Here is a 26,846-nt window from a genome sequence, read left to right as displayed (position 1 = left end):
AGGCTAACTAGGACATTAAAGGGGCTTAGAGGCCATTTGGCCTAGACAGTTTCAGTTGCAGGTCTTTCTGAGGGGTTCTGAGGCAACTTTGGGCATACTTACTATTTATAGTAAGTCATCTTGGACATGGCCGGACATTCAGTCACAGTGGTATGTCGATGGTAATTTTTTAAAATCAACAGGAAGACTTATTTATCATTGATAAGATTTGTTATGCATTGATAAAGCCATTTTATAAAGTTAAATTTAAATATTTAACTTTATTAATGCATAGACTATAGTTTGTGGGAAATATTTAAATTAAAAGAGTTCCCTTTATTTTTATAACACATTGGAGACATAAGGTACATAAAGGGAGTTATGTTTTATCCCACATTGAGAAAACGAAGGATTGAGCTCTTGTGAGAACACTATAAAAGAAATGGAAGAGCTTTTTTTTTTGTATGCTTGGATGAAGATTAATGTTATGTTGCTGGATATCTGATTATCGGGCTTGGAGGACGGAATCCCTCTTTGCTAGCATTCTCTTCGCTGTTGGAAGACATAGTCAGGAGGATCAAGGGTGTTTTCACTTCAGGAAACACACTGGGTTTCATTTGGGGTGTTTGCATAAAGAAATTTACAAGGGTTTGAGGTGCAGATCTGAAGTTAGTTATTGCTATAGTGTCGCATGAACAGTATTTTGCTACAGTCGGCATGAACAGTATTTTGCTACAGTATGGCGTGAACAGTGTTGGTATCAAGTTTACTTATTTTTTCGGCTGATTAGAAGTTTGGAGGGCTGACCGACTACATCTGCAAAATACTACGGCAACTAATTCCAGGTTTCTTCTATCAAATTTTGATATTTTGCATAATAATTGTTGAATACAAGTCTGAATAGTTGTGGCAGCCTTTAAGGCAGCTGTAAGTGCACATCTACATTTAAAAATCACCCTTTATTAGCAGATTGAAAGAGTTTCCAGATTTTTCATATACTATTGAATGTGTGCCAAGTGTTTGTGAAAATGTTATGATGTGTATTATGCATTTTAATGTCACTTCATAGTTGTTCGTAAATCTACTCATTGGAAAGCAATTTATTGAGGAAATCAGCTTTATGAGTTTGCATACAAAGTGTTTGACAATATTCCTTAAGTTAAATTTTTGCAAGTCAAAGTTCAAATCAGGGGAGGATATTACAGCTTTTTGATGCCAAGCCACTCTCCATGATGTCAATCCCTACTTAGTAGCCTATTGAGTGTCTAACCAAGACCTGTAGTCCTTGCATTGTCTTAGGTTCTTGGTTATAGCCATCATACTATCTGGTGTGAGTGTTAGCCTTGGATGATGTGCTTTATGTGTGTTTGTGGTTGAATCATTATCTCCATCAGCACAGTGGGTGTGGACCTACAGGTTCCACGTGGTTGGGAGGCATAGCTACCTTCACCACTACTAGGGACTGATGTATAGAGACGGTCTTGTCCTAGTGCAACCATTATTGGATGTTTTCACTTGATACTTCAAGTTTCGAAGAATGCTTTCTTGTGATTTATGCTTTTATTAGAATGTTTGGATATCATGTTTAGATGATGTTAGTTTATTTTATGCATTCCCATGTTATGATGTTTAGCATATGCCTAGATTATGTGAATTGCTATATTAGATTATCTATTGCTTATTGATGTTTAGCATGTGATAGGTGATGTTATCTACTGTAGGACTATCTTATGCTTTTCTACTAGCATGTTAGATTTCTTTATGCTTATATTGTTGCATGTTTTAGAAGTGACGTCTCTATTACGACAATACTAACGATTTGGTCGGTGGCTTAGGATGTTATGCGCAAGGGATGGCTAGGATCCATGATGGTCTTATGATGCTATTGACGGTTGGGAGGAACCGTGTACTTAGTTTGGTTGTTTTGTTATTGCGATGTTACTTCTGTGCACTACGATTTTGCATTCAGTATGTTCATTACTGCTTGGGTTTAGATGGATAGACGTTCCTCTTCCTTGTTCTTTGGTTTATTGTTGATTATGCTCTCGAGTGTTCGCTCCTCAATCTTTGTGGATCCGGTAATCCCCGGTGTGGAGGTTCTGAACTCAATTTTTATCTGATTTTACCCTTTTGTGTTTTTCTTAAGTGTTTTTGTGTTTCTATGGGCGACATTTTATCAGCATGGTGCGACATAAAAATGTATCGCATGCCCATAGAAATTGTGTCGTACAATGTTGGAAAGTATCACACGCCTCTTGGAGAAATGTCGTGCGATACTGGAAAGTATCACACCTTTGGAGAAATGTCGTACGACACCCTAAAAGTGTTACACGCCTTTGGAAAAAGTATCACTCAAACTCTGAAAGAGTTTCCCTCCTCCTTAAGAAATGTCGCACAAAACTTTTTAGTGCTCTATTAAAGTCTCGCATGGGTTTTGTAGAAACCTGCACGGGTCAGTAGCAAGCACTTTTCGATTTGATCCGAACTTTTCAAGAGTTGTTTTGGATACCCTTTTTGGTGTTCTTCAACCTTATGTTGTTGCATTTTGGATTCAGGTTGTTCTCTTTCAATCCAGTTTGTGTGTTTTTGTTGTAGTCCTTTAGGGTTTAAAATATATCGTTTAAGTATATTTTAATATATGTGACGAATCTTTTAAGATAGATTTCAGACCTTTTTGAGATAAGATGAAGATTCTAGGATATTTCAGGGCTTCAGAAATCCAGACTTAGCCAATTTTTAGGGCTTCAAGATTTAAGGCTTAGCCATATTTCGGATTCTACATTTTACCCCAGCTTGGTGTTTTGTTGATGAGTGGTCGTCTCTTTGAGCCCTCATCATGTGTGTGGTCACTGTTGGCTTTTGTTTGCTTGTGTTGGTTTGGTAGTGGTGTTCGGAGATTCGTTGGTTGTCGAGATTGTGGTGAAGTCTTCCGTTGTGATCGTTGTGATCGCTATATGATGTTGTCATCTGCATTCATACTATTAAAAAAAAATTATGGCTTGCATTTCATCCTTGTTTCCAAGGATCTCTGGGTGGGGCATTACAGTATAGGTATAGCTACACGAGTCACTAAGTTATGCATCATTATCATGACTTGAGATATAGATAACTTGGGGTTATCAATTGCATGAGGTTAGTTTCCTTTAAGAAGAGGTGGTGCATTTGGTATTCTACCTACACATCAATGAGTGTGTCAAAACACCCTTAACAACTACAAGGAAAAGAAGTAAGAAAATTATCAAGAAAATATGTAAGGATTATAATTACAAACAAAAACTTGTATTCTTGTCTTCACAATTTATACTCGTAATTCAACAACTCAAAATTGTAGCCAAAATACAATCAACAAATAAATGATTTAAAATTAGAGGCTATGAGAATTAAGATTGTGGATCAAACTAATTATTTAAATAAATACAAATTAAATGTTTTATATAGATATAAAAACTATAAAAATATATTTCCGTTGCAAATGAGCATTGATTCTATTATTTTAAACAATTTATCAAGAGATGTAACAACAACAATCACAAAAATGCAAACATTACGATGGATGGTAAAAACTTGCAAAGGTTTTGAGCACTAGCTTGTCTTGTTGATGTTATGCACTATTCAGCACAAAGAAAGATGGAAATATTGGGTATATCAAAATTAGTTTACACCCTTGATAATCATCATTGTCCAAAGTAGATTTGAAATAAGATAAGGTTGCAAGGGTATGAATATTTGGATTTTTCTAATTTGACATTTATTTTTCATAATTCATACAAATGTGATCTAATGACTTCTAGATTCAACTGTGTGAGATTTTTTACATAAAATTTTAGATTACACTCCATGATTGATCATTAGGATGTTAAAAATATTGACAATGGATCATAGAGTGCAATTTGAAACACTAATGCAAAAGTCTCATCAATTGAGTTTAGAAACAATTAGATTGTGCTAAGACTTTGATCACAACAAAAAAGTTTTAGTAAAATAAAAATTATGTATAATTCATTTTACATGTTTCTTTAATTTTTAGTTTTATTAATAAGTATCTCGATTATGTTTAGAATCTATTGAAATTTATAATGAATATATAATATTGATGAAATTAAGAAAAATAATTACTAAAAATATTAACAATTTTATGAATGAGATCATAAATATAATAAGATTAAAGATAAATTCTATTTTAATAATTCAATGGAAAATGTCCTTCACATTTTTTTAAAGATTATTTTATTAAAATTTATTAAAAATAAAAAAGAACAAATGATAGTATTTACAAAAGGTTCTAAATGTTCTATCTGATATTGTTGGTTGCATTAATTTAAAAGCATCTTTGTTGTCTTTCTTTTAACAAAAGTCATATTCGCACTTGAACATTTAATTGGTCTTCTTCTAAATACACATTATTAATTAGTTTAATATAAGATGCATGTTGATTTGAAGTTAATTGTATTAAAGAATTAATTTTTACTGACCCTAAAGTCGTATCCAATTATATGTAAAATACAATGAAAAATTAAGAAGACTAGATCAAGTGAAAACAAGATTGGAATATTGTTGATCAGATGTCTCTCCCCCGTGACTTATCTCATGAGTTGAACGAACTTGTGGCTTAGGATAAAGCTCATTAGAGCTCCTTGTATCTTCTTTTGTTCTCGTCTCTTTTGATTTCAATAAATGTTTACCTCTCTTTTAGTGTGAAAAAGGAGATATCATATAAATATGGATATATATATTAGCCAATAATCTATTTTATGGTGGGTACCTCTTGCAAGAAGAGTATCTTACATTGGTCTTAATTCATGTTAGCATTCTCACTCATGTTGGTTAAAACATTGTTTTTTTTGGTTAAACATTTTAATGTACTAAAATGAAATTTAAAAAAGCTACAAAGAAAAGCTTTGTGTCCTCTTGTATAATATTTGTGATAAGGAATTTACCCACTATAGGTTTAATATCATTATTTCGAATTTCAAATGGAACAATGCTTGATGTTTTAGTGAAAGTGGGGAAAAGGAAAATCAAAGAAGTAATAGGAAAGTTATGACAAAATGTGAAAATCCTAACAAATAGCAGTGATAGGAATGTGATTAATAACTCACTATGAGTTCAACTAAAAAACAATCTCATCTTTTCAAAGTGATGAAGAGTTCACTATGAGTAAAAAAAAATGTAGACTGGTGAACACCATCTATGGCCTCTGTGAGGGATGCCAAGAATATTGCATGTGGATCCTTGTTCTGAGGGTTAGGAAGGAGCCAAGAAGGAAATCATTTTCAGCTTTGTGGGCTCTAGTTATCCCATCAGAGTGATAAGTTTGGCCCACATTTATCCCAATTGTTCAGATTTTCTCTTTTAAATCATCACTACCCTCTTAAACAATTGTATTGTGGCATTGAAAACTATGGATTTTCAAGATCAAATCATGGTTAAACAACAATGGTATTATTGTAAGGATAGAATGCACATAACTTTCCAAGGGTTTGATACAATGAAAATACATATTGTATCAAAAAATACAAAGACAAAATATCTAGGTTAGTGAAAAAGGGTTTAGGCAATTTTGAGACAAATTAATTCATAGTGGAAGCTTTTTTGTGTACATGCTAAAGAGATATGAAGGGGTGTTAGACATCCTCTAGAATAACAATCTTCAGACAATAATGGAGTTCATATATTTATATCATAATGTGTAGTTGGGGAACATGGTAGGACATTGGACCTCCTTTCTATTTGAACCCAAAAAAGAATCAAGTGGATTTAGGGGAAAGGTTGGTCTTCATAAATGTAAAGAAATATGAAAAAAAATTGAGATGAAGGCAAACACAAAAGTTGAAGAGAACACAAAATAAGAGGTTCACCACATGATCCTACAAAAACTAACCAAAACTATAATTTTGTGACTACTTACTTAATAGGAAACCAAATAGATCAAGGGTAAACAAAGGAAAGATATAGGATACTTTCTCTTTCCAAAAGAAATATGAATCAATAGAAAGATAAAAGAAAACACTATAAGAAGTGAAATGGATCAAGAAGTAGAGTCTTAATATAGCTAAAACATTTACATTCCCATGACTGCTTCCCTATTATGGTCATCAAATTTGTACGTGACTAAACTCATGGACATGAGAAAGAGGATTGAATAGTTGGAAGCAAAGGGGCTAATGGAAGATCAAACAAATAAAAGAAAAAAACTTAAAATAGAATCTAAGCAAAATCTTGAGAGGGGACAAGCTACTCAAAAAAAGTACAAAATTTGCAAAACAATTTGGAAAGAGGACAACAAAAGATGATCAATAAATGAAACAAGCAAAAAAAGTAGACAAAAATGGTACAAAAATACTAAACACTGACAAACCATAGGTGGAAGATTTGTAATGTACAATTAGAAACAAATCGAGAGGGAAATAAGAGAAGGTAAAATGATTGAATTTGTTTATTTGTATGTATCATGGATTATAAGTTCTCAGTTCCTTTCCATTTTTTGTTTTCCTCTTGCAAACTCTAGAGAGATTATTAGATTATTTTTCAATCTTATATTAAAAAAAGAGTACTTTGGCAATATTGATGGAAATCCCCCTCAGCCCTCTAATTTTGTTAATGATGATAATCATCAAGTCATTTTATTATTTTCTTTATCATCTTTTATATTTGCATAAAATGTAGATCAAATGATTTTCAATAACTTTCACATTTATTTCATAGAATCATATGCCACCCATTATATCATCACGAAAATAACTCTTCTTTGTCATCAATGATAACAATCTTGCCAAATGTAAAGAAGGAACTCACAATCTCCTCCTTTTGTGGTGTGAGTTTGGCCCTCTTTTATGGACTTTCTCTTTGTGTTCTATCAGTTGTATGAAGACTTTGGTTGTTTCTTGTTTGCCTTCCCTTGCAGTGTGAGTTTTGGCCCAATTTGCATAGGCATTAGCCTCATTTCCTTGTTCTTCTAGTTATGTTTTATGTCAACACCCCTCGTGTTGACTTTGTCCAGTCTTTGTATTGTCGTTGGCCTCTTGTTGTTTGTTGGGTCTTGTATTTAATTGTGCTTGATAGTACCACAAGCCAACACGCTCTTGTTGCAACTTATTTCAAAAAAAATCTTGCCAACAATCTCATTCATGCTTGACATCTTGACATCAATGACAACTTCATCTTCATACCTTTGACATCGACAACAATATTTCCAACAAGAATCCTTGTTTCTTCAACTTCCGTGGTTGTGCTCCAACTTATATTAACATATTTTCAGCTATCTTTATTGAGTGCATAATTTGTTGTCTGCTTCTCATTTTTGCTATCAAAGTGTAGCTATTGTGAGTGGATAGATCAATTTAAAAAATTGGTATGTCTTGGCACTTGTATTTTCTTAGCTCTCTTAAACCTTGATTGCATTGTTCATTTGAGTCTACTATAGCCTATTTGAGGAAGTTGTAAACAATGAAATTAGATCAAATCCATTTTGTCTTGTTTTGCAAGTGGCAAATGTGCATGCACTAAGTATAAAGTGTCAAAATCATCTATTTTTGTCTTCTTTCTTTTTCTTCGCTTTTGGGGGTGGGGGGGTTCTTTGATTGAATGACTTTAGGTAATGTCTTGTGCACTTCTCTGAATGGTGGTGTTCTCATTTTAGTTAAGAGTTCTCCTAAGCATCCACCTGTAAATCCACATAATTATGGATCGTGGAAAAAAATGTGCCTGGACTAAATTAATGGACAAAAGACTAACTCATTGCATTGATGGAACTATTGAAGCACCACTTGATCCTAAAGTTTATCCAAATGTTCAAGTCAAATGGTTCACTAAAAATACAATGGCTCTTGGAACATTGAGAAAGTATAATAATGATGATCTCATATTGATAAGTGCAGAATTGTGAAGGAGGCTTGGTAAACACTTGCTAAATTGTATGACAACGTTGATGAGGTCAAAGGCCACAAGTTGGACATGATCTCATAAGCTTACATCCCAAGAACTTTAACACTACCCAAGACTATGTAACCAAATAAAATGAGCTTATAGAACAACTAAAGGATTGTGGCATTTTAAAATTAGGATGCACAATTGGTTTTTAATTTGTTGCCAAACTTTCATCAAAATATGTCATCTTTATCTCTAGTTTCCAAACCCAATAGTTGACTATTAGTTCCTACGTTATGCCATCTTTTGATGCACTCACCAAAATGTTGATACTTGAACAAGAGAAATTGATCACTATAAAGGGTTCTCAAGTCATCTAAGTCACACGGTTTGGTAGTTGTTGGAAATGAAGAGGGTAACTAAAAGGGGAGGTGTGACTCAGTTACACCAAAACAATTCTTAGTCCCTAAATGTCAAATCAAACTTTTCACTGATAGCGCACTACTATCTAGCTCAGTTATAACTAAGTTATTGTTGTAACTCGGTTAACAAAGCAGTCTTATGAATATTAATCTATTTTAACCTTTAGTAACTTAGTTGCAGAAACATAAAGCATAAAGAAAATAACATGAACATAGATGACACCAAGATTTATCGTAGAAACCCAATTTGGGAAAACCACCATGCAACTAGTTACAATATTTTTCACTCTTTTGAAGTGAGCCATGTTTGGAACCAACTTTGTTAAAGGTTACTAAACATACTATTAAGTATGACCTTGTTAGAGGATTTAGATCACCCTGTTAGGAGTGTCTTGGTTAGAGGTCTTCAAACACTTCAATCTTGAAATGTCACCTTGTTAAAGGATTTACAATATGACTATTAAGTCAGCTTTGTTAATAAATTTCTTCATTGCTACAATGGTTAGAAGGTAACAATAATTTGACCTGATTTATGAAGCAGCTTCTTTTGCAAATTCAAATCTCTATTTTGGCTTGACTTCTGGATCCTTATTGATTAGAATATTATTTGTAGCTTATCTTCCACACTTTCCTTCTTTGCATTTTCCTTCAATCTCATATCCATCTTATTCTACATCTTCTCCTCACTACTTGACCTTTCTTATTTATCATAAGCTTTTTCAAGTCAGCTTGAATACCCTTTCAAACATCCAAATAGTCGACCTCAATCAGTTAATTATTAAACAAGTCTATTTTGTTGTCACTTGGTCAATACGAAGATTGATCATTTGGTTAACATGAGAAGTCCCTTGATGCCTGACCACTTGGTTAACACTGCAAGATGGATATCCTTCATTGCTCGACTGCTCAATTAATATTGAATGCCCTTCATTACTCGACAAGTTGGTCAACACTAAATATGCTTGGTTACTATTGCAAGTTCTTTATTGTTCGGCTAATACTGTCATTTGTGTAACATCAATGACAACATACAATTTGAAGAATTGTTTCCAACAATCTCCCTCTTTGGCATTAATGGCAACACAAGATGTCAACATAGAATGATAAAAGTAAGAGCAATTTACTAATATCCTTAGTTTCATTCTTATTCTCATCAATATCAACTCCCTCTATGATTCTGCCTAGATTTGTCTTAGTTGCTTCCAAATGAGACAACATGTCAACATAGAATGATAAAAGTAAGAGCAATTTACTAATATCCTTAGTTTCATTCTTATTCTCATCAATATCAACTCCCTCTATGATTCTGCCTGGATTTGTCTCAGTTGCTTCCAAATGAATCGCTTTTCTATGACCTTTTGTCATTCTCTCCTTCTTTGTTGTAAATTCCATCATTTGAATACTTTGCTTCTAAGATACAAAACTCTCCCTCTTAGTCTTTGACATCAAACTCTCCCTCTTTGACATCACATGCCAAAGGATACATATTGTGAAGTTACTATGTACCTTTTGTACTGATTCATATACAATATGCTTTGCATTTCACACCTGAAGTGTGACAATCTACATCAACTTGGTAGATCTTCAATGGAACTTGGTTGATGCATCACTATCTTGTGCTTTAGTGAGCATAAGATAGGGGAATAGCCCCTAGTTTACCTCTTAGATACATAAATGTATCCTTAGGTAATGCCTTGGTAAATATGTCTGCTATTTGCTCCTTGGTGTTCACATATTCCAATCACACCTCTTTGTCTTGAACCAATTTTCGTTAGGTAATGATACTTGATTGCAATGTGTTTTTCCTTTATATGCATCATAGGGTTTTTGGATAAATTGATTGCACATGTGTTATCACAATAGATAACCATTGTTTCCTTGATTTACTCCTTCATTCCTGACAGTAATTGTTTGATCCAAATTATGTTAGAACAATTGACTACCGTAGCATCATACTTTGCCTTTGTCGTTGATTGAGAAATAACATTCTACTTCTTGCTTGTTCAAGATACTAATCTTTTTCCAAGAAAGAATGCTCCCCTATTGGTGTTTTTTTTTCTTTCATCAATGCTTCCTACCCAATCTGCATCAGTAAAGGTTCTTAACTCAAGATTTCCTCCTTTCTTGTACCATAAACCATATTCTTTAGTGCCTTTATGTACCTTAGAATCCTTTTTACTTCCATCGTGTGATTTTTTTTAGGATTTGTAGAAAACCTTGCAACTATGTCAACTGCCAATGCAATATCAGGTCTGGTGTGTACCACATAGTAAAGTTTCCCAACCATTGATCTGTACATAATCCGATTTACCTCTTTTGAATCATCATTCTTTGAAACTTTATGTCACATAAACATAGGTGTTCCAACTAGTTTGGAATCTTCCATTCCAAATGCTTTCAATGTTTCCCTCATGTACTTTGATTGAGTGATGAATATGCCATCCTTCATTTGATGAAGTTGTAGACCAACAAAGAATTGTATCTCTCCAAAAATAAACATTTCCAATTCTTTCCTCATTTCTTCAACAAATAATTTGCATAACATCTCATGTCCTCCAAATATGATATCATCCACAAATATTTGTGCTAGCAATATCTTGTCCTATGGTCCTTCCTTTATATACAAATTACTATTATTATTTGTCTTTTCAAAACCAATTATTACCATATAGCCATGCAATCTTTCATAATGCTCTAGGAGCTTGTTTTAGTCCATATAGAGCTTTGAGAAGTTTACATACCATATCTCTTTTGTTTGGATCAATGAAACCTTCAGGTTGTTCAATGTAGACTTCTTCTAGGCTTCCATTTAAGAAGGTTGATTTTACATCCATCTTATATACTTTGAATCCCTTTTGTGCAACATATGCTAGTAGTATTTTGACTCCTTCAAGTCTTGCAACAGGGGCAAAAATTTCTTCTTGTGCATATCCTTTGCATACTAGCTTTGCCTTGTTCCTTGTTACTTCTCCTTTCTCATTTAACTTATTTTTGAATTTCCATTTTGTACCAATCACGTTCTCATCCTTAAGTCTAAGTACAAGAGACCAAGTATTATTCTTTTCTATTTGCTCAATTTCTTCATTCATTGCCTCTATCCAACCTTCATTTTCTAAAGCATATTTTACATATCTAGGTTCAAATTTACTACACAAACATGTCATCTGTCTCTCCTCCAATTATTTGATCAAATGAATGATGTCTTCTAACCTATTTTGCAAGTCATGGATCTTTCTTTCTTGATTTTAAACTTGGTTCACTTGGTTCTTCATGATCTTCTCTCTTTTTCTTGATCTCCTCTGGCTAATCTATCTGCAACTTGGGTTGCACTGTCTATGACTCAGGTTGTACTACTTGTGATTGGAGTTCCTTTGACTGGTCTGGCTGGAACCCATGTTGTATTGCCTATTACTCAGGTTGCACTGCTAGTGATTTACTAGGTTCACTTTGTTGTTGCTCAACTTCAATTGATTGTGGTAAATTCGCAAAATCCTCCTCATAGTAAATAAACTTTCTGTAATCTTTAGGTTCCTTGTTGCTCTATTCTTCACTTCTTTTTGCAAACTCATCAATCTTCACATGTGCACTTTCTATGACTTTATGAGTAGCAAGATTCAAACATTTGTATGCCTTACTCTTATTGGAGTAACCTAGGAATATACTTTCATCACTTTTTGCATCAAGTTTTCCTTTCCTTACATCTTTCAAGACATAACATTTGCTTCCAAATACTCTGAGGTAACAAACATTAGGCTTGTACCCATACCATAATTCATTAGGTGTTTTGTTTGTACCTTTGTTCAGTTGAGCTTGGTTTAGTGTATGAACTATTGTGTTTATTGCTTCTCTCCAGTATTCTTCTTAGTCATTGGTGTTCATGCATATTCCATGATGGATCTATTCCTTCTTTTTGTTATAGCATTCTTCTCTAGTGTCATAGGTGTTGATACATGTCTTTTGATTTCTCTTTCATTCCAGAACTCATTAAACTCATTTGAGATGAATTCACCTCCTCTATTTGATCTCAGGCATTTCTGATTCTTCCATGTTTCCTTCTCAACTCTAGCCAAATACCATTTGAACTTTTGAAAAGCATTAGATTTATCTTTTAAGAACATTACATCATCCTAGAATAGTCATCAACAAATAAAATGAAATATATGTCTCCACGGTAGCTTTCTATACCTATTGGTCCACAAAGATCTGTATGAACTAGTTCCTAAACATCTTCTAAATTAAAAGACTTACTTCAAAAACTTCTTTTGCTCATCTTTCCAATTTAACATTGTTTACATATGCCCATCTTAGGTTTCTTCAGATTTGATATACCTCTTACTCTTTTGTTCTTGCATATGGTAACCAAATTATCAAAGTTAACATGACACATCCTTTTATGTCATAGATAGCTTTCTTCTATTTGTGCTAATAAACATGTATTTTCAATGAGATCTAGGTAAAACAAGTTATCTTTTGTCTAATTGCCAGTCCCAACCAGATTTCCTTTATCATCCACTAGCTTAGCTTTGTCGTTCATGAATTCTACCTTATATCCTATATTGTTTAGTTGTGCCATACTGAGTAGATTATGTCTTAATCCTTTAACTCAGTAGGCATTTTCACATTTGATTCCTTCAAATTTTTTTCTTTTACATAACATGGTTCACTATTTCCAAACCTAACACTTCCACTAGTATAGTGTTCTAAATGTTCAAACTTAGTTTTCTCACCTGTCATGTGATGAGAAAAACCACTATCTATGATCCATGTATCATTTTTGCTAACATGAGAAATAAGTGGCATCTTTTCATTTTCCTCATTATCAAATTCATCATTAACAACAATATAAACTACTTCTTCATTATCATCATTATCAAAAAATTTAGCAATATAACAAGATTTCTTACATTTGTCTTTGTAGTCCTTGTAATCCTTGAAGTCTTTCTTGCCTTTGACCCTGTTATTTCTTTTCTCATCTTTATCTTCTTTGTTTGGACATTTTGCAATAATATAACCAACCTCTTCACATGAGAAACAAACTAATGGAATTTTGCCTCTAAATTTCCCTTTCCCTTTTGATACTCTTTTTGCAAGTAGGGCTTCAATGACTTCAAGGCCTTCATCTGTTTCATCTTTTTCCACTATCAACATGTTTGCCTCTTGAGTTTCCTCCTTTTCTACCAAGAGTTAGTTTTGCTTTCAATGCAAATTCAAAATTGCTATAAGTAGGAGCATAGTTAGCAAAGTTATCCAATTCAAAAGGAGTCAATCTTCCCACAAGTGCATCCAATGTTATATTTTTTTAAATTGCATCTCATCTCTTGAATTTCTAAAAATCTAATTGCATAAATAGGAAGAAGAGTTCTTAGTACCTTGTTGATCATTGTCTCATCAGTTATTATTCCTCCTGAAGCTCTAATTGCACTCACACTTTCTTTTATTCTTTCACTATATTGGACAATGTTCTCACCTTCTTTCATTTCATTTAATCAAACTTGCATCTTAAGCTTTCTGCCTTGGCTCTTTGCAAATTTTTATCACCTCCTTAGACTTTCTATAGTTTTTCCCACATTTCAAATGTAGTAGGACAATCTTTAACCTCATCAAATTCAAAATAGTTGAGGGAGGAAGCTATATCAATCATCATTATATTGTGATTATTTGCCTTGTTCATTTGTTCCACAATCATAGGTTTAGGTGGTGGCACATATTTGTTTTTCAAGTAGAACAGACCAGTATCTCCAAGGCTTGAAAGATGTAGCTTCATCAATTCTTGTCATGTTGAAAAGTTTTCTTTTTTAAGCTTAGAAATCTCCCTTCTATATGACATCTTGCTCTTTAGCTTAGGTCTTTGAAACCTTTACTGCAAACAACAAATGCTCTAATACAAGTTGTTGGAAATGAAGAGAGTAACTAAAAGGGGAGGGGTGAATTAGTTACACCAAAACAATTCCCAGTCCCTAGATGTCAAATCAAACTTTTCACTAATAGTGCAATATTGTCCAGCTTGGTTATAACTAAGTTATTGTTGCAACTCGGTTAACAAAGTAGTCTTATGAATATTAATATGTTTTAGTCTTTAGTAACTTAGTTGCAGAAAAATAATGCATAAAGTAAATAACATGAACACAGATGACACCAAGATTTAACATGGAAAACAATTTGGAAAATCAACATGTAACTAGTTACAATACTTTTCACCCTTCTGAAGTGAGCCCTAATAGGAGCCAATTTTGTTAAAGGTTACAAACATATTGTTAAGTATGACCTTTTTAGAGGATTTAGATCACCCTGTTAGGAGTGGCCTGGTTAGAGGTCTTCAAACACTTAAATATTTAAATGCCACCTTGTTAAAGGATTTACAATATGACTGTTAAGTCAACTTTGTTAAGAGATTTCTTTATTGTGACAATGGTTAGAAGGTAATAGTAAGTTGACCTGATTTATGAAGCAACTTCTTTTGTAGATTCAGATCTTGGTTTTAGCTTGACCTCTGAATCCTTACTAATCATAATATTCTTTGCAGCTTATCTTCCACACTTTCCTTCTTTGCCTTTTCCTTTGATCACATATATATCTTACTCCACATCTTATCAATTACATCTTCTCCTCACTACATGACCTTTCGTATATATCATAAGCTTTGTCAAGTCAGCTTGAATATCCTTTCAAATAATCATTAAACATCCAAATAGTTAGCCTCAATTAGTTAATTATTAGACAAGTGTATTTTGTTGTCACTTGGTCAATACTGAGATTGATCACTCAGTTAACACTGGAAGTCCTTTGATGCCTGACAACTCGATTAACACTACAAGCTGGATATCCTTCATTGCTCAACTGCTTATTTAACACCGAATGCCCCTCATTACCTCACTACTCAATCAACACTAAATATGCTTGGTTAATACTGCAAGTTCTTCATTGCTCGATTAATATTGTCATTCGTGTAACATCAATGGCAACATACAATTTGAAGAATTGTTTCCAACAATAGCTACTCAAGGGAAATAGAGGAAACAAGGGAAATGAAAGAACTAGCAGTTATCCAAGACTAATCTGCAAAAGTATAGTGCACAATCTTCTTCTCGTCTCCAAAAAGATTCTACATCCTCTCCTAAGGGGAAATCATCCAAGAAAGAGGTGCTTACTTGTGAATATTGAAAGAAGAATGAACATGAAGAACACTATGCTTATAGAATGATATTGAAGAATTGAAGCACCTTCTAAAGAAAAATAGAAAAAGTATGTCTTCACGAATGTTTGCCTCGGCTTATTCTTCCCACCAATAAGAATTTGATAAGGAAAACAATCACACTTTTGGGACAAGTAAGAACAAAGGAAATCTCTTTAAGCTACTATAGGTCATGATTCAAGGAGATGACTTTTAGATTTAGGGGCTTTCCATTTTATGGCATCTTTACAATCTATGTTCTCTTGATTTGAGCCTCGAAACATGCCACTGAATTTTATGGGTAATAATACATATATGATTTTGATTGGGAATATTGATATCGAGGATGACAATTTCAATAATGTGTTGTGTACCTCACTTCACCAATAATCTTCTTTTCATCTATCAAATTACTAATGGTGCAACAAGGAAGACTGTGGAATTCACTCTCGACACAATTATTATCAGAGACTTGAAGAGTGGAGCTATTATGCTATTGTGATTTTGGATCATGCATCTCAATTGTACTCTTTTTCAAAATTTGTTCCTATTGATGATTATCATTCTTTAAATTATGATCACACATCTAGTGTGGATTCATATATTGAGAACTTTGGCTTCTTGAACTTGCATATCCTCACATGTGATTAAGTTCTTGATCCTTACATTCCATCTCCTCCTATTGGGATCACATATATTGTTGCTTCTAATGATGCTTGTACTGCTACAATTTTGGCTTCTTGTGATTCAGTGCAGTAGGATATGCATTATCTTCCAAATATTGTTCTTTAGGATGACAAATTACTGACATTCCAAGTTTGTTTGAGTCCTATCTTACAAATTTGGGAGACACCATTGATGATATCAATCTTCTCTTTGATGGAGATGATTTGTCTTCAGTTATTCTGAGGAAACACCTTGAGCCTCTTCATCATTCTCTACATGATCATCCTTCATAATTTGACATGAATGTGGATACATTGGACCAACATTTTGAGGAAGTTTCTTTATCTACAAAGGAGACATTTGGGTATTTGGATTATGTTCTACATTGACTTGTCTTTGTCAACAAACTAGAGTGGGACATGTCATTTGGAGGCAACTCTCATTATTGACATGGTGACACTTGAGTAGTTTTCATAGACTACATGCATCTTGAGGTTTGTTCCTACATATTCCTTTCAGGATTAGGGAAACTTCATTCATACACCTTTGGTTTTGTTTCTACCTAAAAGGAAGAACATTGTTTGATGATTGTAGAGCGTCTTCTACATCCATCTAGGAGCATCTTCTATATCCATCTTGGAGCATCTACTTTTGGTGTATATTCTACATTGAGGGGAAGCTACTTTGTCTCACTTCTCTCTTATGGGGGGGAACTTTTTCTTCACATGGGATTGTGTTCTTCTCATTCTTATTTAACAATCATTTTGTATTTCCATCTCTCTCTTTTTTTGGGTGAGTGGGGATGGGGGTTGTCCGATAGACTTTTGTACATGGATTCCTAGCATGGCCTAATAATTAGGCCTTGTCTTGTATTGTTAGTTTGAGCCTACATTCCCCTAAGTTGCATTAAGGGGGGATATTGGTGTAATTAAATATTCACCTAATAACACTTAAGCTTACTCAGGATAAGGCCTAGCATAGTGGTTTGAAAATGTAACACGTACAAAGATGCAGAGAAAAACATAATGGTTTTAATATGTGACTCTTAGGAAAATGCACATAATATAAAAGAAATTCCACTTTGGGCAGTGATAGTAGCTATCACATTCCACTAAATGTGTTGTCTCCACCTCTAGTGCACTTATCACTTTATCATCCTCTTCATTTTTGCACGTATTGTGCATACTTTATTGTTCAATGAAGGATGGTCAACCTTTGGTAGAAATTTGATTTCATGTTGTGTGGATGATAAGTTCTCTCCTTGTTATTGTGTTCTCTTATTGTCTTGAGTATATAAGAAGACACTTGAAAGTTAGGACCCATCATTTACAACCTTAGAAAACTCAAGGCCAAGTCTCTCAAAAGATTACCTTGCTTTAGCATAAACTCCCTTACCACTAGAACTAGAGGAAACCCCCAAATGAGGTGGAGTAGAGGAAACAAGCAATTTCTTGGTGAGCCCTGATTGGAATTCACCGGCAAGAATAATAGGAGCAACAATTGTATAAATTTCTAGCACAAGGGTCACATTGGCACACAACCAGCACTCACAGGCATAAGGTGCAACTCAAGTGGAAAGCAATACAGACATTGCAAAGTTTGAAAGGGTCACTTGAGTTAGAGCCATGATTGAGCTATGTTGTTATGATAGTCAATTTACTATTTAAATTATTTATTTTCAATGCTTGCTAAATTATTAAATTTTATAGTTTATATTAACTATTTACAGCTATTCTTTAATAACATTACATCTTATAAATTATCTACACTCATAGTTTTGTACATGGATAAATAACATGGCCTAGTAATTTGGCCCCACCTTGCATTGTTAGGTTGAGCCTACATTCCCCTAAGTTGCACTTAAGGGGGGATGGTGTAATTAGTTATTCACCTAATAACACTTGAGCTTACTTATGATAATGCATAGCATAGTAGGATGCGACGCTTACAAAGATGCATAGCATAACATAGTAGTTTGTACATGGATAACTAGCATAGTAGTTTTTTTTTTTTTTTTAGGGGAGGGGGGGAGGGGGCGGCAAGGGGAGGGCGAGGGCGAGTGGGGGTTGTCCCTCGCAATATTGTACATGGACACCTAACATGGACTACTAATCAAGCCACATCTTGAATTTTAGTTTGAGCTTGCATTCCCCTCAGTTGCACTTGAGGGGGGATGGTGGTGTAGTTAATTATTCACCTAATAACACTTAAGCTTACTTAGGATAATGCATACATTGTAGTCTACAAATGTGACACTTACAAAAATGCATAGCATAACATAGTAGTTTGTGTATGTGAAACTTAGGAAGATGCACATAGTATAAAAGAAATTCCACTTTAGGTGGTGATAGTAGTTGTCACATTCCATTTTAGGTGGTGATAGTAGTTATCACATTCCACTTCGTGTTGTCTCCACCTTTAGTGCACTTATCACTTTATCATCCTCTTCATTGTTGCACATGTTTGTGCCTACTTTATTGCACATGTTTGTGCCTACTTTATTGCACAATGGAGGATGATCAACCTTTGGTGGCCATTTGACTCCACCTCGTGCAGATGAAAAGTTATCTCCTTGTTATCATGTTCTCTTATTGTCTTTCATATGTAAGTAGGAACATGTAGTCACGACCCCTCATTCACAACTTTAGCTAATGTGAGGAAAAGTCTCTCAAAAGATTACCTCATTTTCACATAAATTCCCTTACCACTAAAACCAAAGGAACCCCCAAATGAGGTGGAGCAAAGGAAACAAGCAATTTCTTGGTGAGCCCTGATGTAGAATTCATCGACAACAACAATAGGAGAGACCATCGTATACATTTCCAACCCAAGGGTCGCGTTGGCACCCAACTAGCCCCCATGGGCATAAGGCACAACTCAAGCAGAAAGCAATGCAGCCATTGCAAAGTTTGAAATGGTCACTTGAGTCAAAGCCATGATTGAGCTATGTTGTTATGTTAGTCAATTTACTATTTTAATTGTTTATTTTCAATGCTTACTAAATTAACAGATTGTATAGTTTATACTTACTAATTACATCAATTTTAATAACATTACATCTTATAGATTATCGAAACTCATATATTTCATCTATTAATTTCACTGCAAATATTAACTCTAGAAGAAACATGATATTACACTTCAATTTTGAAAAGGTTGATTCGTCCAAAACAAGCATTAGCTGGACCGAGAAAACTCCTCCCTCTTTCTCTAGCATCAATTTTTCTTTTCAAAATCACATTAGTGAGTCTATGCAGGTACTTTGAGGCTACAGGATATCTTGGACATGAAACGACATCAATGTGAAGACTAATGAGATTGAAATCATCTGAGAGTGTCTGCATTTCCTGCTCATCAACACTCATAGCATTTGATGTTACCTCACCATTGGTCTGCCTCCCAGGCAAAATATGTCTATGTGGCCTTTGAAAAAAAATGATTGATCCTTTCCCTCTGTCTCTTATCAGTCAAATGCCATTATCATGCAGCATGTTCTTATGATTTAAATTTTTTTTATTTAAATTTATCAAAAAAACACTGCATGACATAAACTAATAGCTCAATGCATTGTTCATCTTGTAGAACTTGAAAACCAACATGGCTGCTGCTTCACTTCCAAGATTGCTCAAAGCATTCTAATTAGAAGTTTTTAAAAAGAATTGTAAGATATTAAAATGTCTGATAGAAATACAGCTGGCCACAATAAAGGCAATTTCGTGAAATTTATTAACAGTAATAATTATGGGTTGATAATTCATCTCAATCCCAAAAATATATGAAGACCAGAAACACAAGCAAATTTGGTAGTAGCGTAAACAAAATTGCTCTTGAAGAAAATGACTATTGCATACATTTGGAACTTAGATGAAGCAGTTTAGTAATGCACCTTTACACCAATAGATGAAACCACACCGTACACAATATTCTGTGACTTGCAAAATTTGTGACAATAAGAATTACAATTGTAGCAATATTGAATGGAGTCCCAAAGTTACAATCACCCCAAATAGTGCTCCTCCCAAAACTTCAGCTTTAGTGTGGCCAAGAGATTCTTTCAATGGAGTGTTCCTCCAAGGTGCTACTTTCTTCCATTCTCTAGGATCAAATTCATTATGTTCCACATTGTCAACTTGCTCAAAGGAAGAGACTCTGCGTTCTTTCTCACAAACTTGAAAAGCTTCAGAGCTAGAACTAAATTTAGGAGAGCCTACACTCGGCACATTGTTTTCTCTCATAACATCTTGGATCAATCTGATGCTTTCAGCCCTTGCTACATTATTAAGCTCCCTTTTCACTGAATCTAATACTTGGTCCCCATCATTTGCTGAAGAAATTTGATTGCTTCCATTGCGAGAATAATTGGCAATGTCAGACATTATCATCATATTGATCACTTCAGCCTGTTTTCCAACTGCCCTTCTAACCCCCTATATATTGCAGAGAATAACAGTTTCCAGCAACTTTAAATGCATAAAAACAGTTTGCAGAAACTTTAGATGCATAAAGATGATTTAAGATGACAATTAAACACTTATCTATATTTCTACAACACTGTTCAGATAATTTCTCATCAGAACAGTGTTGTGGAAAGATTATTGACTTCAAAATATACCACGATGTTCAACTCTTATTCTTGTAAACAGGAATAAAAATATATAAATGTTAAACTAACTTCTAATACTAAAATGCCATCCTAATTTTGAAAGTGTTGCAATTATTAGACTATCTTTTAATTGTAAACATCGTCCTAGTTTGGAAGAGGAATAAAAAAATATAAAAATTAAACTAACCTTTAATAGTAAAATACCATCCTAATTTTGAAAGTGTTGCAATTATTAGACTATCTTTTAATTGTAAACGTCATCCTAGTTTTGAAAGAGTTGCATATTCTCATTTCAAGTCATACATCTTTCATCACATAAGTGAATTCTTATTAACAACATTTTCTTTGCTGAAGACGTTCTTGGTATTTTCAACAATAAACGTAAGTAGTGCAATGCAAAATATTCCAAACAAGCTCTATAATTGTTTCTATTATTCTTCCACGACCACCTTCATAAAAAGAGAACTTGAGATTTTACGATCTAGATGCCAGATGTAGTAATAAGGGAGAGATATGAGAGAGCAGATGCTTCTATAGCAATGCACTCTTCAAATGGATACGGGTTCTACTGTCACTCTCTGTAGCTTAAATCCCAATAGGTTTTCTATTAATAAGATTTTGTTGTTAATTACTTGTAGTATTGATATTGTTCTGCAGTTCAATTATAACATTGGACGGTCGAAAATAGGGAACAGTTAAGCAACATTTATCCTGGGTAAACTTGTGAAGATTGCATCTAGCAATTGCACAATTAGTAGAAAGCTTAAAAGAGGTCATACTTGGTCCAATTGATTTTCCTAAAACAGTCTTTGCAATTGCAGGCAATAGTTTGCAGAAATAAAATAGAGGGCAAACATAAAGGTTTATTTAGCATTCCATAACTGTCAAATCAAAAAAAAAAAAAAAAAAAAAACTGTGTCAACAAATCCTGAAACATATCCCAACAATTCAAACCTATCTGTAATTCTAGAAACGTATTTTCAAGTAAATGGATCTTCCTCTACTATCATTCAAGCTATATTAACAATTACTGTATTCCAAAAACATGTGGCTTTGCAGTAGGTTCTTTCCCAGATTCAAAGCTACTGTTGGTCTGGATCCTGTCTTGTAGATTTTTGTCTATAACATATTATTTCCAAGGTATAAGCTTTTTACAGTGAAGAAATACCTCAAGCCAAAGGCAAAAGCATTTAGCATTGGCTTAAAAAGTCTGTAATGTGCATACGGGCTATTAATAGCTGGAGTATCCACAAATTTATGAAATCATATAGCTGTGGTTAAAGAGACTTCAATCCTCCATAGTCACTAATTATCTATTAAGAGTCTTTTGTAATTGGTGAGTAGGCAAAGAAATTATACTTTTTAAAATCTTCATAAAGTTCCATCTCAATATATCAAAGGTTTCTGTAGGTAACTATCAGGTGTTATGTGAAGGGCAAACACATCTTACATTAAAATAATAAAATGCATAAACAATTATGAATTAATCCCTTATTTTTTTCCTTGAATACTTTTTTCCTGATATGAAGGGGAAATGGACCTTGCAATAAAATGCACAAATAAACAATTAATGCTCTACTTTTTCCTTAAACATTTTTTCCTGATGAAAAATGGCAAATGCACCTTCCAGTATAATGTAAATATAAACAACTAAATGCCTTGCATTTTTCCATGACTATCTTCTTCAGACATAGGCCTAATCTTCATGATATAATGCTGATAATTCAGTTTGAAATTCAATTCCACTGCTTCAATTTGGCCTCGGTAATATAAATACAATAATTTATGTCCACCTATGTATTATGTAGCTTGGTTTATCATCATAGGGTCACCTTCATAACGTTTTTGATTAGATAACGTTTTGAAACCCTGAATAATTTTTTTTTATGTTTTTTTTGGGCAAAAGTAGGCAGAGCTACTATATATAAAAATTTAAAAATTTAGTTCAAAGGCTCCTCGGGGAAAGAACTAAGGAAGAAAACCCCAAATCTCAGCCCCATTACAAATTGGCTCAATTGTTGAACAAACCCTGAATAATTTTACAGAAAGGTATGGGTGAAAATCTGAGCATGACAGCACAACACCTGAAAAAACAGCAGCAAAACGAACAGAAAACAGCAGAACACCCAACCAACTACACAACCTGACAGCTAACAAGACAACAACAGCAGAAGCTACAAAACTGAAATTAAGGAGGTTTGAAGGAGTAATTCAGGGTATTTTGATTGATCGTCTCCCTGTTTTCCATGTTTTGAAGATCTGAATTTCCTAGACATCTTTGCTTGTAGCGATTCTTTTGCATACTAACAGCTTCAGGAGGAAACATCTCCCTTCTATCCATCATCCACTTAGTCTCTCATGGAGTGGAGGACTGCTTGAGAATGGTCTCCTTGTTTTCCTTCTTTTGCTGATCCAAATCCGCCAAACATCTTTTCCTATGATTAATTTGAGTATTCTCTGAAAAAAGATCCTTTCTATCCACCATTTAATCAACCTTTCTAGGAGGGGAGGATAGCAGACCAAACTGACCCATTCTTCCCCAAATAAATTCAATATTCCTGTTTTTCATGAAGTCCATATAAGAATGACCTACTTGTCTACAATAATGGCAAACAATTGGAGAATTTTCATAATCAATTTCCCAAGCCCATTTATGCAACATAGAAGGTAGGATAAAATGAGAAGGAAGCACCATATTCTTTGCTATAAACATACAGAAATCTTGCACGCAGCAACCACTTATTGGACTTAGTGAAATGGAAATTTTTCATGCCAAAATTCAAGAGGCAGACCTGATAAACAGACCCACACTGGGAACAAGAAATTGGTTTGAGGGTTGAAACCAAGGGCCAACTTAGACAAAGAAAGACCATTTAGGCTTAGGAAGCAAGGTCACTCAATAAGAATCCTTAAACAATCCTCATTATCAGAAGAGTAAAGAAGAGAAGAAGCCATAATTATTGTTAGCATGTCCTCGTGGCTTCCAAACACAAGTAATCCATTTCCAGACAATATCAATATAAGGGGTACCACGACAAAACCTACCAACAAGTGAGCAACTCAGCCAATCTATTTCTAACAAATAATCTGGAATATCCAGTTCTAGCACATGTACAGAAGGAGAACAATCACTCAGAGGATGCAAAGGAGGAATATCCATCTTCAAGCCAAAAGCCTGAGAAGAAATAAGATCTCATTGGGAACAATACCATCACAACAACCAGCCTCAAACACCATTAAAAGAGCAAGAACAAAGACGAAATCCTTGCAAGACCCTGCCACGATTCCATGGGAAGTGGAATCTTCAGAGGGACTTACATCCATCTCATCGCCAACCTCTACATTTGTGCAAGGGCCAATGGAACCATCACCAATGGCAGAAAGAGTTCCATCCCCAAAAGAAGACCTGCCAACGAGAGGCAGATCTATCTCATCCATAAGAGAACCAACAAAGGCATCAAGTGCCACAGTAGTATACATGCTATTGTTCCCAAAAGCAGCAGAAGAACATGAAAGGAAACCCCTCCTCAAACCTTTGACAGTGCAGGACATTGAAGCAGGTGTGATCCCATGAATAGCAAAATCATTCTCGGTAACAAGAGAACCCACAGAAGCAAGCATGCTTTTGCCCCCTAAAATAGCAGGAGATCCAAAGAGGAAACCCCTCCTCAACCAATTGACAAACCGAGTGGACGAAGCAATCTCAACCCCAAGAATAGCCACATCACTCTCAAGAACAGTTGAAACCAACAGATCCAGCTTGTAAACCTTGTCAAAGCAAGACTTAACATCATCTGAGAGAAAATTTGGCCCATAACCGTCATCATAGCTAAAGCCGTCATCATTTGAGACAAAGTTATCAGCCTCCAAACTGTTGGTGCTCAAAATTGCATGGTCAATTTTGAGCACCATTGAAAAAATTGAGCCCTATAAACGCTTTTAATGCCTATGTACCCGGCTGTCCATCTGAGACCCCTATGATGTTTAATGCTTCTAGCACCTTTCATTCAGTATGCCTAAGCGTTTTGTGAAGTTAAATTGAGTTTCTGAGTCATTGGCGAAATCCTGTTTCAAGCATTTGTCAAATTTGCAATTCTGCCCTAATGTCAAACAGCGTCAGGAGGTCCTGTTTGCCACTGAATATCTCACACCCAGAAATGTTTTGTGACTTGCCACTTTGGGAATATCTAGTGTCCATACCCAAGAACCTATGTTTCTGATTTTGAGTCGTTTCGAGTTCGTTTGACTAGGTTTTGAATCCCTCAAAGTTGGTCAGTTACTGTTTTCACACATTTGCACTGTGCATACTATTCTGGGTAGCCCTGTTTGAGATACTATAACTTTTGACCAATTGACCCAAGTGAGAAGATTCCTTTTGCATCATACTCTAGGGGTCAGAAACTTTACGCGTTCCAGATTTGAGCTTATGAAGAATCCGTTTGATCAGTTTTCAAACGCGATTCCCTTTGCAATTTTTAAAGTTTCACTAGTAGTCAGAACTGCAGATTGATCGGGAGCCCTGTTCGAGATGTCATATCTTTGTGCCTGTGATTGGTAGGATCATATGGTTTGTTCCCCTGTATTCTACCCTGAAAATACTACAAGTGTGTCAGTTTTCAAGCCTTTACAAATCCGTCTGCACACTTTTTAAAGGTTATTCCATTCACAAAAAATGTTGTTTTACTGATGATAACTGTCCTGCTAATCCAGATAGCCCACTTTGCATGCTTGCCAAATGCGTCCTGTGATTCGTCATGAGCTAAAATTGTAGAATCATACTCACCTCATGACAATCTACCAGTACCCCAGTTTTCAGAGCCTCAAGTGCCCATTTGCTCAGTTTTCCAAGCCATTTCCAAATGCAATTTTCAGCTTTTTGACATGTTTATTTGCAGATGAATTTAAGTTGGCAACTTCGGGGGTCGATATCTTTTGACCCCGATGTCGTCATGCGATGAGATCTGACAGGGCTGTTGAACGTGTCAGAGAGGTGATATATCTTGAGTTTCAAAGTTATGTCAGATGTTTGAATTAGTTTTTAAGACCAGCCTACAGGCCCTATCATCAGAAAGTCACAGTTTTCAAAGAGCAGAACAAATGTGCTTTCAACGATCAATCTGTGATCAAAATTGATTCTAATCAGTCTGAGAAGGCCAATGGATCAATTTGAAAGTTTAGTTGTCCGGGAACAAAAAAAATGTTTTAGCCGGACCCACTTCGGGGCCCAACTAGTCATGTCAGATTAATAAGGAGAATGATCACGAAAGGACCAATAAAGATGTTCCTTCTTTTCAACCTTTTATGTTTTGAAATGGCAATGAAGTTGAGTGTGAAGTCACGATGATTGAAGACAAGTGGTGGAGTTCAATCTCTGGTACTTGTGAAAATGATTTAGTTGATTGTAATACTGATTTTTCATGTAATGACAGCAGCAGTGGTCAGTCATGTTCTGATTTAGACTCTGAATTTTCTTTCTCTGCTGAAGATGTATGTAAAGATGGATGTGATGACATGTCTTGTGAAGTTATTAATGTGCTATTTGATGAAGACATTGATATGAACTAGCCGACATTTGTCTAAATGATTATGAGAAACAATTTCATGTAGCTTTTAATCCATTGTTCGAAGAATGTGCCCAGGAAATGGGGTTCGCTGAGGATTGCTCATTTTCAGATTTTGACATTTTAAATATGGCTAAGTCTGAACTTCCATCTCCAGTGCAGTTAGCTAGAAAAGGTTATTGCAAGGGGCAAGTTTAATACGCATAAAAGGGTTGAAGTTGCTTCAAAGAGACTTATCTCCACGCACTCCCTATCATTCATAAAAGCCATAGATAAGAAGCAGTCAGACACAAGATCCACGCAATAGAGCCCATGCATTGGTGAAGGGCCCACATGGGCTAGGAAAGCACAATACAGTCAAAGCCATTCACAAGCATTTTCCATAGAATACCAGGCAGCTTCACGTGTAGATAGAGCAGTCCATGCTAGGAGGAGGCGTTTCTAGTGTGAAGCGAAATTTGAATGAAGGAGGCGTCTCACAGCAAGAGCTCACACAGGTAAGAAAGACCAGCGCAGGGGACATTCAACAAGCATAAAAGGAAGACAATGAAGCCGCAACAACAAACATGGAGCTCACG

At 34.8% G+C, this 26,846-nt stretch overlaps 1 protein-coding gene across 3 annotated transcripts in view; it reads right to left on the bottom strand.

Annotated features, from left to right (window-relative positions):
* The window catches only part of LOC149570174 (Acid phosphatase/vanadium-dependent haloperoxidase-related protein), a 101,418-nt gene that overhangs the window by 15,399 nt on the left and 59,173 nt on the right, over positions 1-26,846 (bottom strand). The window contains exon 5 of one of the 3 annotated variants that reach the window (XM_089822826.1): positions 19,808-20,531. The exons of 1 other annotated variant lie outside the window; for it this stretch is intronic. In XM_089822826.1, the coding sequence (XP_089678952.1) occupies positions 20,061-20,531 (471 nt within the window). In that variant the 3' untranslated portion in view covers positions 19,808-20,060. Of the gene's footprint in view, positions 1-19,807; positions 20,565-26,846 lie in introns of those variants that run through there. One more of the 3 variants, XM_089822828.1, reaches the window with a different exon arrangement.

This window comes from Cupressus sempervirens, chromosome 3, assembly GCF_028749045.1.
Source record: "Cupressus sempervirens isolate cs-2001-9-10 chromosome 3, ASM2874904v1, whole genome shotgun sequence".
Lineage (NCBI taxonomy): Eukaryota > Viridiplantae > Streptophyta > Pinopsida > Cupressales > Cupressaceae > Cupressus > Cupressus sempervirens.
Note: the sequence above shows the minus strand (reverse complement) of the source record. Positions and strands in the feature narration are given on the sequence as shown.